Source organism: Sciurus carolinensis, chromosome 14, assembly GCF_902686445.1.
Source record: "Sciurus carolinensis chromosome 14, mSciCar1.2, whole genome shotgun sequence".
Classification (NCBI taxonomy): domain Eukaryota; kingdom Metazoa; phylum Chordata; class Mammalia; order Rodentia; family Sciuridae; genus Sciurus; species Sciurus carolinensis.
This window is the reverse complement of record NC_062226.1, coordinates 34,441,923-34,459,938: the sequence shown is the minus strand read 5'-3', so window position 1 is coordinate 34,459,938 and position 18,016 is coordinate 34,441,923. Positions and strand designations below refer to the sequence as shown.

The following is an 18,016-nucleotide window of genomic DNA, read 5'->3' as shown; positions in this document are numbered from 1 at the left end:
CACCAAACATTTCTTAGACACCAACTGTATGTCAGGCACTGGCTATGCCAAGAGAAACAGGACTAGCCTCTGTCCCTCAGGTACCTAGCGCCCAGCAGGAAGCCAACGGACGTGGCAGGCACAGGGAGCTGGGTGGGGCAGTGCGGCCCCTGCTACCACACACCCCCACAGTGTGCTTGTGTTTCTTCCTGGCTGTCTCCCACGGGGCAGGGAGTTATAAAGGCAGGGCCTCATGCTCATGCCTCTGAGACCCAGAGTCAGGACCCAGCTGGGTGCTTCCTATTAAGTTCCCAACTCAGTCCCAATGTGAGACTCCATTGGTTTGGGTCTTGAATGACGAACAGGATTTTGCCATTTACTCATTTACTCAAGAAGTAATGAGGGACAGCTATGGCCTCCAGTCACACTTGGTGGGTTTTGGGACACAGAGGAAGTGACAAGGGTAGAGGGAAAGCACAACTAGGAGGTGTGGAGATGGGGGCGGGTTGGGCAGAGTCCCACAGTGGGGGACTCAAGGTCAGCCTTCTCTGACAGGAGTATTACCGCAAAGAGAAGCGCCCGGTCACCAGGCCTGACTGCATGCATGAAACCTTCGACCAGTGTGCCGACAGCATCGGGAGGAAGATCCTGGAGTACCAGAGCCAGACGGATGAGTACCACAACTCCTGCCTCATGGGTGCGCATGGGCGACGGCTGGGCAGTCTGGACGCGGGTGTGGCGCTGACATATGGGGGGTGGGGGTTCGTCCCCAGCCCCAGCCCCCTTCACTTGAGGTCTGGGCAGCAGAGGAGCCTCCTGTGGAAGCCGACCTCTTAGAGTTAAGTGGAAACAATAGTCAGATTTAACTGGAGAAAAACAACACTGCAAAAAAAAATTCACTTTTCTATAGAGGCATGGTAATTTTTTTTTAAACACTAAAAATACTTTGTTCCTTCTGTAGTCATTTTAATTTTTTTCTCTTACTATGTTTTTTTATTGGTACATTATAGTTTTACGTATGATGGGATTTGTTGTTACATATTCATAACTGCACACAACATAACAACATAATTTGACCAATATGGCTCTCTAGCACTTCCCCCACCCCTCCCTCCTCCCTCCTCTACTGATTTCCCTTTGATGTCTATAAGATTCCCCACCTTTCTTTTCCTTTTTCCTTTTAGTTTTCACATATGAGAGAAATCATGCAACCTTTCAAGTTTGCATCATTTTGCTTAACATAAGCTCTTTGGTTTCATTCATTTTCCTGCATGGGTATGCATATATCACCATAGTAAGAGAACTTTGGTTCTCTAAGATAAATATCAAGGAATGGTATAGCAAGTCACATGGTGGTTTCATGCCTAGTCTTTTGAGGAACTTCCTTTTCTATTTCATGGAATAATTTGAGGAGTATTGGCATTAGTTCTTCTTTAAAGGTCTGGTAGAATTCACCTGAGAATCCATTCAGTCCTGAACTTTTCTTTGTTGGAAAGCATATTTGTCTGAAAATGTATCCATTTCCTTTAGGTTTTCCAAATTTTTGGAGTATAAGTTTTCAAAATAGTCCGTCAAGATCTGTTGGATTTCTGTGATGTCTGTGGTGATTTCTCCTTTTTCATCACTAATTTTATTAATTGTGTTGTCTCTCTTTTTCTTTTAGTTAGTTTGGCTAAGGGCTTATCAATCTTGTTTACATTTTAAAAGAACCAATCTTCATTTCATTGATCCTTTGTATTTCTTAATTCTCCACTTCATTGATTTTGGCTCTGATCTTAATTATTTGTTTCTTTTTACTGGTTTTGGAATTGGTTTCTTCTTTTTCAAGGGCCTTTAGATGCATCATTAGGTTGTTTTTTTGGGATCTTTCTGATTTTCTCATGTAGGCACTCATAGCTATAAACTTTCCTCTTAGAACTGTCTTCACAGTGTCCCATAAGTTCTGGCATGTTGTATAACTATTCTCATTTGAATATAAGAATTTTTTAGTTTCTCTCTTGATCTTTTTCTATTCAATGTTCATCAGTCAAAAGTATATTGTTCTATCTCCATGTGTTTATATAATTTCTGTAGGGTTTTGTTGTGTTGATTTCTAATTTCTTCCCATTGTGATCTGATAAGATGCAAAGAATTATGTCAGTTGCTTTGTGACCTAAAATATGGTCTATTTTGGATACAGTTCCATGAGCTCCTAAGAAAGTGTATTCAACTGTTGTTGGTTGAAATATTCTATGGATATGGACTGTTAAATCCATTTAATTTATAAAATTTTTTGGGTCCAAAGAGTCTTTACTGAGTTTATGTCTGGATGATCTATCTAATGGTAAAAGATATGTGTTGAAATCACCAGTATTATTGTACTGGAATCTATCTGAGGATTCAATTTGAGTAGTGTCTCTTTTGTGTAATTAGTTTCACTGATGTTTGAGGCATAAATGTTTATTATTTTTGTATCTTCTTGTTGGATTGTTCCCTTTACCAATACAAAGTGACCTTCTGTGTCTCGTTTGATTAATTTTGGTTTGAAGTCTATTTTGTTAGATAGGCGAGTAACTACTCCTGCTTGTTTTTGGGCTCCACTCACATGGTATATCAATTTTCCATCCTGTGGCTGTCTTTGCTCATAAGGTGCATCTCTTGCAAACAACATATAGTTGGGTCTTATTTTTAATCCATTCTGCTAGCCTATGTATTTTAATTGGAGAGTTGAGACCATTTACATTCAATTACATTATTATGTGTTGTATTATTATATTATTATATTATAATTTCTGTCATTATGATTTATTTATAATGTTTAATTTGGTCCTGTTTTTCATTTGCTTAGCTACCCTTTAAATTTGTTCATTTGTGAGTTCTGGGGTTTGTTTATTATTTCTTCTGTGTGGAATATTTCTTTAAGTTTTGCAGTGTTGGTTTAGTAGTCATGAATTCCTTCAGTTTCTGCTTATCTTGGAACATTTTTATTTCTTTTTCAACTTTGAAGGATAACTTTGCTGGATATAGCAATCTTGGTTGACTTACTTTCTTTCAAGACTTGGAACACATTATTCGAAGTCCTCCTTGCTTTTAGAGTTTGTGTTGAGAAGGAAGTGATTCCAATTGGTTTACCTCTAAATGTGACCTGCATTTTTCTCTTGAGGCTTTTAAAATTCTATCCTTATTCTATATGTTAGGCATTTAAATTATAAATTGTTGTGGAAAGGTTCTTTTTTGATCTTGCCTATTTGGGATTCTTAATTCCTCTGTATTTGGATGTCCATTTCATTCTCAAGATTTGAAAAATTTTGTTATTATTTCCTTGAAGAAGTTATCAATTCCATTAGGCTTCGTCTCACAGTCCTCTTCAATTCCAGTGATGCTTAAATTTGGTTTCTTAATGTTGTTCCAGAGTTCTTGCATATTCTGATTTCATGCTTATTTTTTTTTTTCTTCAATGATGTCTTAATGTTCAAAGCTGGCCACTTTGTCTTCAGCACAGTATACTAGAGAGACTTTCAACTGAACATTGTATTTGATTTATTATGTCTTTCATTTCCAAGATTTCAATTTGTTGGTTCTTCAATATATCTACCTCCTTATTGAATTTCTCATTCATATCTTGTACTGACTTCCTTAATTCATTTAGTTCTTTTTCTGTGTTCTCTTAGAATTCATTAATCTTTCTTATAATCATTCTTTTGAATTCTCATCTGATATTTCATTTCTTCAATATCTTTGAGGTCAGTTGTTGGTGAATTATGAACTTTTGGGGGTGTTGTAGTACCCTGTGTTTCCCTCACATTTCTTGTAATCCCATGTTGGGCTTTATGCATCTGTTGGGAGGTAGTTCTCTTCCACTCATGTTTGGACCTTTTTAGGACAGTCTTCACTTGCCAAAGTGTCCTAGAGTGATCTAGATTGAGATCCCCTTGTAAGTGGGGTATCCACAGCCTTTGTGTTAATTCTCTTTGCTGTAGCAGTGAATGTTTATGAGTGGGACCTGAAGAACCACTTCTAGCCATTTCCACTTAGGACCTGATCATTAATTTGGGTTTTGTCTCTTCTTTTCTTTGTACTAAAATATAACTGAAGTTTGATTATCATTAATTTCTGTGTGGAGCAAGGTGTACTGTTCTTTAACTATGTTTAGTTCAGCAGCAGAGTCTCTACCCTGTGAATTTGTAGTGTCCCTGTAAGTTCTCAGCACCTCACAGAATGGGGGAAGCAAACAGTAACAACAACCAACACAACAATATACAGGACTAAAATAAATACCTGGTTCCTACTATGACATCTACAATGCTAATTACCACACACACATGCAACAGAAATGTTAAGGTTAGCAATTGCCAATAGCAAAAACAATAAGACACATAAGTTAGATGTGGCTTTAAAGCTAACAACAAGTCAATTGTGTCATCCACAGTGAATAACTGCAATAGCATGAATGGTGAGGGTAGGAGTTATATAAACCAATTTGTTCTAAAAGATGGTTAAATACAGTTAATTAAGAGAAAAGAAAATGTGATAGGAAGGTAGAAAAGAGTTTACAATTTCAAGAAATTAGCAGAGAGAATGTAGAAAGGATGTAGTAGGTGGTAATTACAAGGAAGGAGAAGAAAAACAGGAGAAACCAAGTAAAGGGAAAGAGAATAAGAGAAATTGACTGTTAGCAGATGAAAAGAGAGAAATAGAAACAAATGAAATTAAAACAAAATAAAACCAAAATATACAAACCAAAACCCTAACCCTCAAAAGACAAGGAAAGGAAAATTAACTACATTTAAAAATGCTAAAAAATGAGGGGAAAAAGAAACAAATATGTATATATATATAAGTCCATGGACCAGTCAGCACAACAAGAAAACATACACACACACGGAAAATATTCTTAATGAAAAATGAAGGAATCATCTCCACTGAGGTGGTCAAAATAGGTGATGAGAAAGAGTGGTCACTGTCTATGCCCAACTGTCTTTCTTTCTATTTCTTCTTGGGGAAGGAGGGAGGAAGGGAGGGAGGGAGAGAGAGAGAGAGAGAGAGAGAGAGAGAGAGAGAGAGAGAGAGAGAGAGAGAGAGAGAAACATGCAAGGGCTGTGTTGTTAACCTTTTCCTCTTTTTGTTTTACTGGCTGAGCTGCCAGTTGGAGTAACTGAGACTGAAGCTGGTTGAAATAACTCTCAGCTTCACTTTTCACAATTATGAGGTAGAAGGGAATGAGAAGTACTATTGATTGGAGTTTTGTTAGCACAGATCAGATAATGCACTCCCAGGGTGGGGTTGCCACAGAGTTCTATGGGAGGAATCCTAGATGCTGGGGCTCAGGTCTAATAAGGCCTTAGGGGTTTTTTTGGGTGGTGTCTGCTTTGGAGAGATCAAATCAGTACACCCCACAGGGCTTGTCAGTTCCAATCTCTGTTGGGGGTCTAGATCTCAGGAGCTGCCCAAGAATTCTACTCACGTGGCTGGGGAGTTAATCTTCCACCCCCTCTACTGCCCTTGAACACAGCCTTCCCAGGCTTAGTCCCTTAATGTATTCACACTGGCCTGTTCAGGTTCCTGATCCACTTCATCTGGTCATGTGAGCCATCAGACTCATAGGAGAAGTAAGTTGGGCTCCCATTTGCTTTTCCATCCTGAATCCCCCTGGGTACAGTCTTCTCTGTGCCTGTTTCCCTCCTGTTCTGCTAGGTACACCCTAGGCCACATGGTAGGCATTTGCTGGGACAGTGTAGCAGTGTTTACTGTGACCTGCAGCATGGCCTCCTCAAGATGGCTCTGCCTCAGCTCTCCATTGCCAGCTGAGAAACACAGGGCACTTTTTAAATACCAGTTCACAGTGCAGCTTCGGGATCAGCTAAGTTCAGGTTGCTTTTTGATCTCAGGTTTTTCATACCAAATCTTCCTGTTTTGCTTCTCTCTGTGTTCTCCCTCCCTCTGTGGTGAATGTAAGAAATAAGTTCACTTGCCCAAACCCAAAAAATGAACTAAGAGACATGAGGTATAGCAAAAACCAGGCTTTTTACTGACGGTCTTGAGGAATATTGTGTGTCTGGGTGAGCAGGCACACCCCGAGCAGTTACAATTAGCTTTTTATTCCCTAGTGCACAGGGTGCCTTCTTTCACCCACCCTCAGTCCTCATTGACTGAGGACTGTGGGGCATACAGTCTTCCATAGGTTTTATTGTCTTCTATTGGGTTATTTAAAGAAATGTACCTGTAGTTGTCTGTACCTTCCTTAGCTCTCCTGTGGAGGGAGGGCCGTTTGGGGAGTGAGTGCATCTTGGCACGTACCACAGTTTAAGTCTGTCTTCCCTCTTGCCTCCTGTTTGTCAAGGGACTGTGAATTTTTCACACTCTGGCATTAACCGCTTGTAAGTTTTCATTCTGTTCTCCCCTCCTGCTGCTTTTGCTATATCCCAATTTTACATTTAAAGCTAAATACCATATTCTGAAAACAGACCACCAGACTTTCTATTTCTCACAGTGAACCAGAGCTGCAACTGCTGCTCCTGTCAGTGGGGCTCCAATGTTGTCTTTCCTCCTTGTTTAATACACCCAAAATTCTGAGTCTCTAAGATATTCTGACTGTCCAATATTGAATTTTAGTGAAATCCCTTTTTTACCCACCTTGCTGAGAAGGAGGACTCCCACTGCTTTGAATCCTGAGCCATGCAGCAACGAGGAAAACAGTCTTCCTCTAATCCACCACCTTGAATTTCCTCCCTTCTGCAGACATTTTTTTTGGGGTGAGGGGGACTGGGGATTGAACTCAGGGACACCCAACCGCTGAGCCACATCCCCAGCCCTATTTTGTATTTTATTTAGAGACAGGGTCTCACTGAGTTGCTTAGCTTTTGCTGAGGCTGGCTTTGAACTTTTGATCCTCCTGTTTCAGCCTCCCAGGTCACTGGGATTATAGGCGTGTGCTGCCATGCCCAGTTTCTGCAGTCATTTTTAACAGCTTTATGGAGATATTTCCTTACCATTATAATTTGCCAATGAAGTATATGATTCAATGGTGTTTGGTTCACTTACAGAGTTGACAGTTGTTATCACCACTGATCTCAGAACCATCATCATCCCATCGCCTCTGAGTCCCTAAGCCATCAACAATTCACTTTCTTCTTTTCTTTCTTTATTTATGTATTTGTTACTGGGTTTTGAACCCAGGAGTGTTTACCACTGAGCTATGCTCCCAGCCATTTTTATTTTTTATTTGGAGATAGGGTCTCACTAAGTTGTTTAGGGCCTCATTACGTTGCAGAGGCTGGCCTTGAACTTGCAATGCTCCAGCCTTCTAAATCACTGGGATTATAGGTGTGTGCCACCAGGCCTGGTTTCATTTTCTGTCTCTATGGATTTCCTCTTCCTGTACCTTCATGCAAGTGAACCCACTGGACCTTTTGTGACTGGCTTCTTTCATTTTTTGGTTATGTTTTCAAGGTTCATGTGTGTTGTAAATTGTACCAATATTTCCCTTTTATCACTGAATAATATTTCACTGTATAGATATAGCACATTTGTTGTGCTTTGCTGTGTCATTCCAGAGGCAGTGTATGGAGGAAGAGAGGAGGATTATAGGATAACCAAGACCGAGCACTGCCATGTCCCAGCTATATGACTTTGGTCAAGTGATCTCACTTCTCTGAGCTTCGGGTTCCTTATCTGTAAGCTAGAAATAGTAGCAGCACCCACTGTGAAAGGATATTTTTGAGGATTAATCCCTTGCATGGATTTGCCATGTACAGGGAATGATCTGTGCAAGCTCTCATCAGTGGTTGTAGAATCAGTTGAATTGAAAACTGCAGACAGTATTTTGTTCCTCCAGCTCAGACTTTCCCCAAGCGAACTCTTCAAGATCCCATCCTACATTATTCTCCTCAAAACAAAGACCCTATAGTCAAAATGAACTTGGCGAATGCTGCAGATCATTTCTGTCTCCAGTGGACTCACAATTTTCTCTAAGTAGAGACCTTCATTTCCTATAGGTTGGAGATCCAGTATCCCAACACGCTCTTGCACTGAAAATGTTTCAAATGCTAGATAAAATGTTTGAGGGATAAAATCTTTTAAATGCACAAATAAGCTAGTTGTAATGTAAGGCACACACAAATGAACTAGTCGTAAAGTAAGACACACAAAAGCCAAAGACTGGATGGAAATAAGAATTCTGCATGATAAATCGAGCAGTAACTCTGTTCACTGCCTTAAATGCATTCGATGACTTCCAGGAAAACTTGAGCCTCTGCATTTTCATGACCTCCAGAGCATCAGGAACAGGTAACAAATCCACAGACCACCCAAGGGGGAAGTTCCACATAAAACTGGAACTGCACAAGGCTCCATCTGCAGAGTACCGTGAATGAGACAGAGACCAAGCCCCTTCTTCTAGCAACTAGAAGGAAATTGCCTTATCAAAAACCTTGGTACTGGTGAAGAAAAAGGAAAACCATAACCCAAAACCCTCCTGTGTAAATCCAGAACTATGTCAGTCCTTATATAGCCTCTAAACCTGTATTTGTGCTTATTTAAACATAAATTCAATATTGTCTTTGTGGATCATCCAAAGGATCTCAACTTTATCTTAGAGTCAAATTGAGCTTAGAATGAACTTGAGTTGATAATATCCAGAATTGACTTGATCAAGACCCCTCAAATCCTCTCTAGAACATCCACCTTCAACTCAGGCCTCAGGATTCCCACAGTGTAAGAACTCACCATAATGAACAGACAATAACAACAAAGCCCACACAAACACAAGGAAACAAACTCCTCCAGCAAGAAACACAGAAGGAGGCCGGCAAAGACTTAAGATTTGAAAGTATCAGACACAAAATACAAAATAAGGCAGTTATTATAAGTTTATAATAAGTTATTATAAGTTATTACCATATAAAATAAGGTAAGTAAAAGAGGGAATTGTAAACATGAGGAAGGAGCAAGAGACTATTAAACTGAGTAAATATAAAAGTGAATCAAATGGAAACTCTAAGAAGGAAAAAGTTAAAAGGTGAAATTTTATAATTGTGCATGACTTCGCTACCAGGTTATATAGAGCTAAAAGGGAAATTGGTGACTGAAGGTGAAACCAAAGAAAATACGCAGAATACAACACAGAAAAAGAGAGGTGGAAAAAAGGGAAGAGGTAAAGAGAAGTGAATGACAGAGTAGGTCTAACATAGGCTGTTTGGAGGTGTAGAAAGAAAGGGGGAACTGGAGTCAAGGATGCGTTTGAAGAGATAATGGTTAAGAACTTGCCAGAACTGATGAAAGACACAATGCACGTGTCTTCAGTGGACTGAGAAGTCTACGGCATATAGAGGAGAGCCCTTTGACCTTGTCTTACTAGTATTTTCTATATTACCTTGACTATAGGACCACATTGGAGACAAAGGTTTTCCCCTTGGGATACTGCTTTGCACCTTTATTGAAGAGCTCACCTGTCACTTGGTTCTACGCTGTCCCCTTCCCTGACCCTCTACTCCCAATTCTGCAGAATTGCGAGTCCAGATGAGGAAATTTGAGGAGCTGCTGCCCCAGGTATGTTGGCTGGTGATAGAGAATTTCAAGGAGCAGCACTGGAAAAAGTTTTGCATCTCTGTGGAAAAGATCCAGAAACAGTGTGAGGAGCAGAAGAAGCAGCTGGAGAAAAGGAAGGTAAGGATCTTAGGACCAACCAGTCCCATTCCAGAACCAGGGGTGCTGGGAGTTCAAAATGGAGGCAGGTCACAGGCAGGTTCAAGCCCAAGGGAAGGAAATGAGCCAGGTTTGGGATTATTGGATGGAAGCTGAGGGGCAGGATGCATTGAAAAAGTAAGAATTGAGTCAACAACTTCTTCATGGAAGGCATTTGATATACTCTGTGTTGGATTAAAGGAGAGGGTCTGCTGAGCCTGGTGGAACCATGATCTCTAAGATCAACGGTGACTCTCCACACTGGTCCTTGGAGCCATGGGGCAGGATTGGTGCTGATTTTACTGGATTAAAAGCCCCAACTGTGCTGGGGGAGCTGCTCAACTCACCCTCTCTTCATGGCTCCGTCCATGCTCCCATCTTGTCTTTTCTGCCACTGGTTCCCCTGCCCACCCATGGCCCCTCATACACCCAGATCATAGTACACATTTGTCTTCCTATGGCCTTAAATGACAGAAGACATAGGCCAGTGACTTTTTGGTCCTGACCTCAAACCTGGGTCAAAAGTCCTGATGAATTCTGAATTGTTTGATCAAAGGATAAAAATACACAGAAACTCAATCCAAATCTTGGACACCCCGCACATATCCAAATAATGGAGTCTCTGCATGCACTAGAAGAAAAAAGACAGGAAGAGCTGGACTACCTGATCAAGAAGAACAAGGAGAACCTGGAGGTCAGTGGTGCCCTTGACTCCCCAGTCCAGGCGCTGAGGGTCACACCGCCCTCCAGAAAGATGGCGCCAATGGTCAGCAACAGCCAGTGCAGAGCACGGCTCTTGGTTGGCACCTAGACCAGAGCAGGCTTGAAAGTGGGTGAAATGTCATTACTGGGTGTTTCACTCTGCATTTCGTTAGTTTCTGAATTAATCATTTACAAAAGTAGTAACAGCAATTTTTTCATGATTCACTATCCATGTCTAGTTTTATTTCTTCTTCAGCGAATTGGCTACATGCATCTCCTGGCCATTTCTGAATCATTTCTTATCCTCAAGTCCAATCACCTCTTTAGGAAATCCTTGTTGCTCAGATGCCAGTTAACTCAGACACAGTGAGCACAGTGACTTCAGGCTTGGCTCAGCAGCAGACTCCCCAGGGCTTCCCAGGTTCTCCTGCAGAGCCACCCAACCCTCCCTCAGTGCCCTTGGAGGGAAGTTCTCCCTGCAGCTCTGCGCTCACCATGTTTCCTCCAGGAAGTCACCAGGAGGTGTGGCCATGTGTTCATAACCAGCTTGGCTTCCTTCACCGAGAAGTTCCTGCTGCAGCTAGATGAAGTGGTCACCATCGATGACATCCAGGTTGCAAGTAAGAGGCACCAACCTTGCATCTCCAGCACCAGGGTGGTGAGAGCTAGGCTGGCAGGCACTGGGGGAGCTGTCTTCCCGGCTCCACCAAGGTGGAAACTTCCTCCATTAAGGGAATAGATTGATTTTGTGTGTTCATTTGTCTTCATTAAAAATAAATTTTTGACTCAAAAGGCCAAATGACAGATGGATCAAAGATAATATGTAAAAAACAAAACCCTAATAGTGAATATTTTCATACTCTTGGGCTTAGGGACACCTTTTCTAAGTATGGCATGAGAACCAGAAGCCATAAAAAAAAAAAAACAGCGGCACTTCTTTGAGGCCAAAACAAAAACAAAAAAATGTCAATATGGAAAGGTAAAACACAAACTGGGTCAGAGGATGGGTGACTGCCCATGTGGTATAAAGAATCTCACAGGTCACATTTTTTAAAGAAGACAAGAAACAAACACATGCATTTCCAAAGAGAAGCATTTCCTATGACCAGTGAGAGTAAAAAGGCACGCCACCTTGCTGACGGAAGAACACAAGCAGGAACATTACTGAGATAGGTTTCTCACCCACAGGGAGGGTGTCAGGAAGCAGAGGCACCACAGGGCCCTTAGGTGCATTCGTTGATAGCTGATCTCCTGACTCCTTGTCACTTCCCATCAAATCCTGCGTATGCATGCCTTTGACCCAGCAGTTCCAATTTGAGGAATTTTCCTGACAGAAATATTTGTCCACTCCTCCTAAGATACACATTCAAGAATATTCGTCACAGCATTCTTTGAAATGGCTAAAGAATTGGAAACAACACTAGTGTCCACACTTAGGGGATTGAATCTGGGTGGTGCACCCTGCGGGGCTGTTATGTTGGGGTGGTAGGTCTATACATGCTAATGTCACAGGACCCAAAGGAGGACCTTTATGTGAGAAAAAGAGGGACTGGGATGTGTGTGTGATTCCATGTTGGAAAAACATGCATGATATCAACATGCATATTCTCAGATGTTTAAATAAATCTGTATGAAAGACGGAGACCAAAAGAGACAAAGAGGGAGAGTGGAACAGAGCCTGAGAGCTAGGTACCCAACTACTGCCGATGCTCTGCAGGGGCTGCAGGTGGGTTGGAGGCTCCTAACATCTCTTTTTGTCCCCACGATTAGGTAATGTTTAAACTTTTTATAATGTGCATAGTTCTTTTATAATATTAGAATATAATCATGTGTTCAATGTTATTCATTTATTGATAGTCTATACTTTAGATCCATTTTTTCTTATTTTGGGGGGGTGGTACCAGGGATTGAACCCAGGGGTACTTAACCACTGAGCCACATCCCCAGCCCTTTTTTATATTTTATTTACAGACAGCATCTCACTGAGTTTCTAAGTACCTCACTAAGTTGCTAAGGCTGACTGAACTCGCCATCCTCCTGCCTCGGCCTCCTGAGCAGCTGGGATTATAGGCTTGTGCCACTACATCCAGCTTTCAATTTTTAAAAGTCATTACAAAGACAATAAATGTTCTCTACAGTAAAATCAGAAGTTCCATGTAAATTAAGAATCAAGTTAATTCCTTCCACCCAGAAATCAAAGCCCTCTGCCTTGCAGTTCACCCGTCCAGTCCCCTCCTGCATGGGGGAGGGGCAGAGGGCCTCTGAGAGGTCTTGACTGAGTCCCTTAGGTAGACCTTAGCCAGGCTACCCATGCTTTTCTGCCTCAGCATTTTGGGTTGCTGCGCACTGTGCTTTACTGAACATCATCATGGACTAATTCAGCCCTTGCTGGTGAACATTGGGCCATATACAATTTTTCACTGCTGTAATTGTGCTGAAGAAAACTCCGTATAGTGACAGGACTCTGATGGGTGACAGACTCCTGGTTTACATTTTTCTGGGTCAAAACGTGTACAACAGGTTTGAACTGCAGGCCACTTTCTGATATCAGAGATCTCTTTGTCAAGGGTGAGCCTCACTTGGGAAGGCAAGGACCTGCAGAGACACTGGGGTTAAGACCCCATCGAGAACAGGCGTGTGAGCTGGCAGCAGACCCAATAGTGGCACCTTGCACAGCACCACAGAGCTGGGAAAAAACCCTGCACCAGAGGCTCCTACCTGCCACCCTCTCCCCACAGTGCCTCTCCACACACACGGCCCTCTCTCCCTATCAAGAATGCATATCCAGGGGCTGGAGATGTAGTTCAGTGGTGAAACGCTTGCCTTGTGTGTGTGAGGCCCTGGGTTCAATCCCCAGCACCACTTAAAAAATAAAAAATAAAAGGTTGCACATCCAAGGTTGGGTCAGTGAGCCAGACATTTAATGGACAACCTTGAGTGTGTTGTCTCCAGGGTAAGTGCTCAATTCAGAACTCATATGAGCTAGCATAAGCCAACGAAGAAGGCATTGCAAAGCATACTCAGGAACTCCCTGCTGTAGGACGGTCAGAGTTTCCAACCTGGGGATCTGGAACAGGAAACTGTCCAGACCACTCCCTAGACTCCTCTTCCAATGACCCTTGCCACTGTCACTGTACCCGGCTGCATATCTGGTGCATTTAGTTTCTCTGTGGAGGGGGCTCTGCCTGCCACTCCAAGTGGGGAAATAGTGAGCCCTTCTATCTCTAAATGTGACTAGAGGGCAGACCCCTTGATCTCACGCTGTTGGAGAGCCATGGTTACTAACCCATCTCTTTCCTGCCAGAGGTGGAGCCCTCCAAACCGAAAACATCAATCCTCATCCGGAGGAAACTGGCCAGGCTCTCCCTGGAGGAAGAGAGTGAGAAGCCCCTGATTGAACGTGGGAGCAGGTGAGAGCCCAGGGCAGCAGGGGGCACCATGAATGGCTGTATCTGCTGGGGGCAGGGCCGTGGAATGAGTAGGGGCGCTGGCTGGGAACTCAGGCAGACCCACTAACCTTGGAAAGGCCTTGTGTTCTGAACCTCATTCCTCTGTGAAATGACCATGGCGGGCTGCCTCATGTGGCTTCATGAAGAGGAAGTTAGATCGTTAGGTAGGAGTTCAGAGGCACCAAAATGGCAGAGGCAGGGCACAAGAAGAGGACAAGGCAGGGAGATGAGCCATCATGTCCCTGTTTACAAAGTCCCACTACCATGACAACTCCCACCACAGGTTTGGTATTCTAAAAAAAACAGTGGGAGCAAATGGGGTGAGGTCTTCAATCAGGTCCTCATAGGGAAGACACTGCCTCACAGCTCAGCACGTAAGACGTGAATTTCCAGACACGGGGCCTTGAGACTCTCTCTCTCTCTCTCTGTGCCCACTCCAATCTGCCTTATGGAATGATACTTTCACCTTCACCTTCAATAAATTTGTACTTTTCCTGTTACTTCTGCACATCTCGCTCAATTCTTTGTTTGGGACACTGAGGACCTGGGCCCCAACTGGAGACCCTAACTATAACAAGATGAGGTTGCCCGTGGAGTGCCCACGGGCACAAACTAAGAGTTCAAAGCCACCAAAGGTTCCCACGAAGGGAGACCTGCCCTGGGGGAGGCACATTCCCAGGTTGCTGCTGGCACCGTGAACCACTCCGGATGACTGTCATATGTGACAAGAGCTATCAAAGTACCTGTCCCCTGTGCCCCAAGAATATGTCTCTGTGAAAGCAAAGAGCTATGCTTTCAGCAGTGGCCTTTACAACACAATAGGAAAAATGGGTCAGGAACCAGAGACTGCCCCCAGGCTGGCAGACTGAGGAGGAACCTGAGGCCCAGGAAAGGGAAGTCATTCGAGATGTGGCATTCCTTCCCAAGACGGAGCAAACCGAAACAGAGAACTTGGAGAAGCACAATATGAAATGCTCGGTCGGGGTTCTCCTTTTTCTTTTAATTCTTATATTTAAAGCCATGATAGTTGTTGAACTCTTGCAACAGGGGTGGTGGCTGTCCTGTGGATGGTGAAGCCGATACTTTTGTTTGTAGGAAGTGGCCAGGAATCAAACCCACCGAAGTCACCATCCAAACCAAGATCCTTGATCGGAAAACACCCTCAATCACCACCTCTAAGACCACCCTGGGCCACCTGGCAGCCGTGGAAGCCCGAGATGCTGTGTACCTGGTGAGATGGGGTGGGGTAGGTGTGTCCCACGGAGCTTGGGCAGCTTACTGAGTTTGGCTGCCTTGGAAAGGAAGGAACTTCCCACCACCAGGCACCCCGACATTTGGTCACCAACACACATCAGTGAGGCTGGAGCCACAGGTCTCAACACTCAGGACAATCAGTATCTTCAGGCACAGGGATATGAGCTGAGGGTCATAGTCCCAGTCCTAGCAGGGGTCTGAGGTGTAAGCCCTGGTGCTGTGGGAGCCCAGCCACAGGATACGTCACCCACACTGGGTGTGGGAAAGACTGCAGAGGGACAGTAGAATCAGCTCGGAAACACGGTGGACAGGCCCAGAGGTGACGAGACCTTGGGTCTGCGGTGGGGCATGGTAGCACCTTCTGTTCTTGACATGAGGCATCTCACTGAATCCTCCTGGGAACCCATGAGGGTTATGGTCCCCATCTCACTAACGAGGACATTAATACCTAAAGACACTTGCGCTTCTGTGCCACCACAAAGTGGCAGAGTCAGGATTTGAACTCAGTGCCTGTTAGACCCAGAGAGCTCAGCCTCCTGAGGAAGCTGGAACCCTTATGCTCCAGGGAGGCTCCATTGCAGGTCAGAGTTGAGTAGGGTGCAGGGCCCAGAGCCAGAAAGATAGGTGTCCTAGTCCCTGCTCAGCCCCTTCCTAGCTGGGTGAACCCAGCCAAACCCAGCCTCCGTCTTCTCATCTGTAAAATGAGGAAGACCTTTGGACCCATGTGATGGGTGGTTGGGGTCTTACAGGAGAGATGAGGCTGCCTCGGGGTTGTCAGCAGGTCACAGTGTTGTCCCAGGGCAGGGAGAGCAGAAGTCTCACATGCGGTCACTCCTGCTGTTTTCTTCCCAGAAGTACTTGGCATTGTTTGAGATGGAGCGGAAGAAGATCCAGAAGAACCACAATATCTGGGCGGAGGAGGCTCAGCGCTGGAAGGAAAGCTGGAAGTGCTCCCTCGATACCATCCACAGCCTGTACGCCTGACGCCCTCCTCCTCACCCAAATAAAGTCTTATTCTGTGCTGGATGGCGGCTACCAGGAGTCAGTCACTTAAAACAGACCCCACAACTGCAAAGGAGCTGACATCTAAAAGCATGCCCCCGAATGGAGCTCTGCAAAGACGGGGCCCCGTGGGCAGGCCACAGGTGTCAGGGCCCTGCCGGGACAAGAAGGCCCCACCCCCGTCAGGCCTTGAGGGGCATCTGCCTGGGCCTCCAGCCAGAGAAAAAATGAGATGGGAATAAACAGGATAAACATCTGGGGAGATGTGCTCCACCCAGCATTCACCTGCTCATCCCGCCAGCTACAGACCTGGGGCACGTAGGTGAGAGGCCTCCCTGGGTTCTGATACCCGATAGCCTCCTCCTGCTCAGGAATGGCCCAGTCCTCATCCCCTGTCTACCAAGCAACGTGCCCCTATTTCCCCAACGTGCAGTAAGAGGGAAGGTGTGGGGCTGCCCAGGTGAAATCACAGCTGTGACCTGGCCTGGAGGGGCCTGCCCTGGGACACCCTGTGTGGCCTTGAGGAACCTCCTGCCAAATGGCCAGAGGCTTCACGGGCGATATCTGCAGCAATGGAAAAGACTCTCACTCTGGACTTTCCTAGGGCCAGAGTCTTGGAAAATGGGATAAAGCAGGAAAACATCTTGCTCTCCTAAGTTTCCCTGCACAAGTCAGTTGCATGGAGATCTGTCTGGAGAATGTGGGTGTCTGGTTACCAGAGTTCTAAGTTCTGTTGGGGTCTATCACCAAGGAAGTGAGGTGACTTCTTCAAGGTTCCATTATGTGGGCCCCTTCCTTCAAAATGATCTACCTGAAGGCCTGACTGACTCCTTGCTTGCAGTTTCTGGAGTGCAGACATTTTGACTGCGCACCCTCCTCCCCTGCATTCCCTCCTCAGTGGTTCCATTTTGCCCCACTGGGAGGATCTGCAGGCACCCAGGGTCCCAGGGCTAAGCAGACAGAACTGGGTTCAGAACCTCCTTTTTCTTATCAGTTCATTGCCTCTCAGAGCCTCCCAATCTCCCAACCTGCACAATGTGGACCATATCAGCATCTGCTGCCTAGGGACATCGTCAGATATGTGTAATACTTATAAAACCCACAGGCTGGAACCACAGGTAACAAATGTGCAGTTTTACAGGTGGAATAATTATAAGGATGGGTGGTATGCAGCATGCAACCCAACTCCAAACCTGCCTGGGTTCTGCCAGTGTATACTTGAAGCTACTTCCTTCTGGGGATCCCTTTCCATTCTGTGACATGAGGGGATAGAAAGGAAAGAAAATTCCTATATTGTCCAATCAGACCAGATCCTGGTCCCAGCCTGTGTGGTGGGTAGCTTCCACAACAGCCTGAGATGCTCCTGCCTCTTGACATATGCACCCTTGTGTAGCCACTAAGATGCCATGGCTCACTTCTGGCCAACAGAACATGGGGAAAGTGATGGGCTCTCCCGCCTGCCGTGGTCAGCTTGGGTTGCTAAGGTCAGGGTGCCGACATGGACTGGTTTTGATGAGGTCCCTCTTCTGGATTGCAGACTGCCAACTTCTGAGTCTTCATAGAGCGGAAAGAGAACAGAGCTCCCTGGGGTCCCTTTGAAAAGAGTGCGAGTATGAGGGCTCTCTATCATGACTTAATTACCTCCCAAAGGCCCCCCCTCTTAATGCTAGCACCTGAGGGTTAGGATTTCAGCATATGACCTTAGGGGGACATAAACACTCTGTGTCAAACTTCCAAGATTTAGTTACAAAAAAAAAGGGCTGCTGCTTCCTCTTCTTGCACTGCCCTATGTTCCTCCCCTCCTTTCCTTCTCTCTCCCCCTCCCCCTCCCCACTCCCCCTCATCGCCTCCTTGTGCCCCCCACCTCTGTTTTTGCTATGGCATTTGCTCTCGCGAATGAATAAAAGAAAGATCCCACCCCTGCACTTTGTTTCTGACCAGCTCAGACTCTGGAGATGATCACTAATAAT

The 18,016-nt window shown here is 44.6% G+C and overlaps 1 protein-coding gene across 4 annotated transcripts in view; it reads left to right on the top strand.

Annotated features, from left to right (window-relative positions):
- Window positions 1-16,070, top strand: part of Ccdc180 (coiled-coil domain containing 180) — a 64,803-nt gene extending 48,733 nt beyond the window's left edge. For 3 of the 4 annotated variants that reach the window (XM_047524128.1, XM_047524126.1, XM_047524125.1), the window contains 7 exons: window positions 535-676; window positions 9,461-9,621; window positions 10,196-10,333; window positions 10,850-10,961; window positions 13,646-13,751; window positions 14,886-15,021; window positions 15,897-16,070. In XM_047524128.1, the coding sequence (XP_047380084.1) occupies window positions 535-676; window positions 9,461-9,621; window positions 10,196-10,333; window positions 10,850-10,961; window positions 13,646-13,751; window positions 14,886-15,021; window positions 15,897-16,028 (927 nt within the window). In that variant the 3' untranslated portion in view covers window positions 16,029-16,070. The remainder of the gene's footprint in view (window positions 1-534; window positions 677-9,460; window positions 9,622-10,195; window positions 10,334-10,849; window positions 10,962-13,645; window positions 13,752-14,885; window positions 15,022-15,896) is intronic. The other variant, XM_047524127.1, reaches the window with a different exon arrangement.
- The last annotated feature ends 1,946 nt before the right edge of the window (window positions 16,071-18,016 follow it).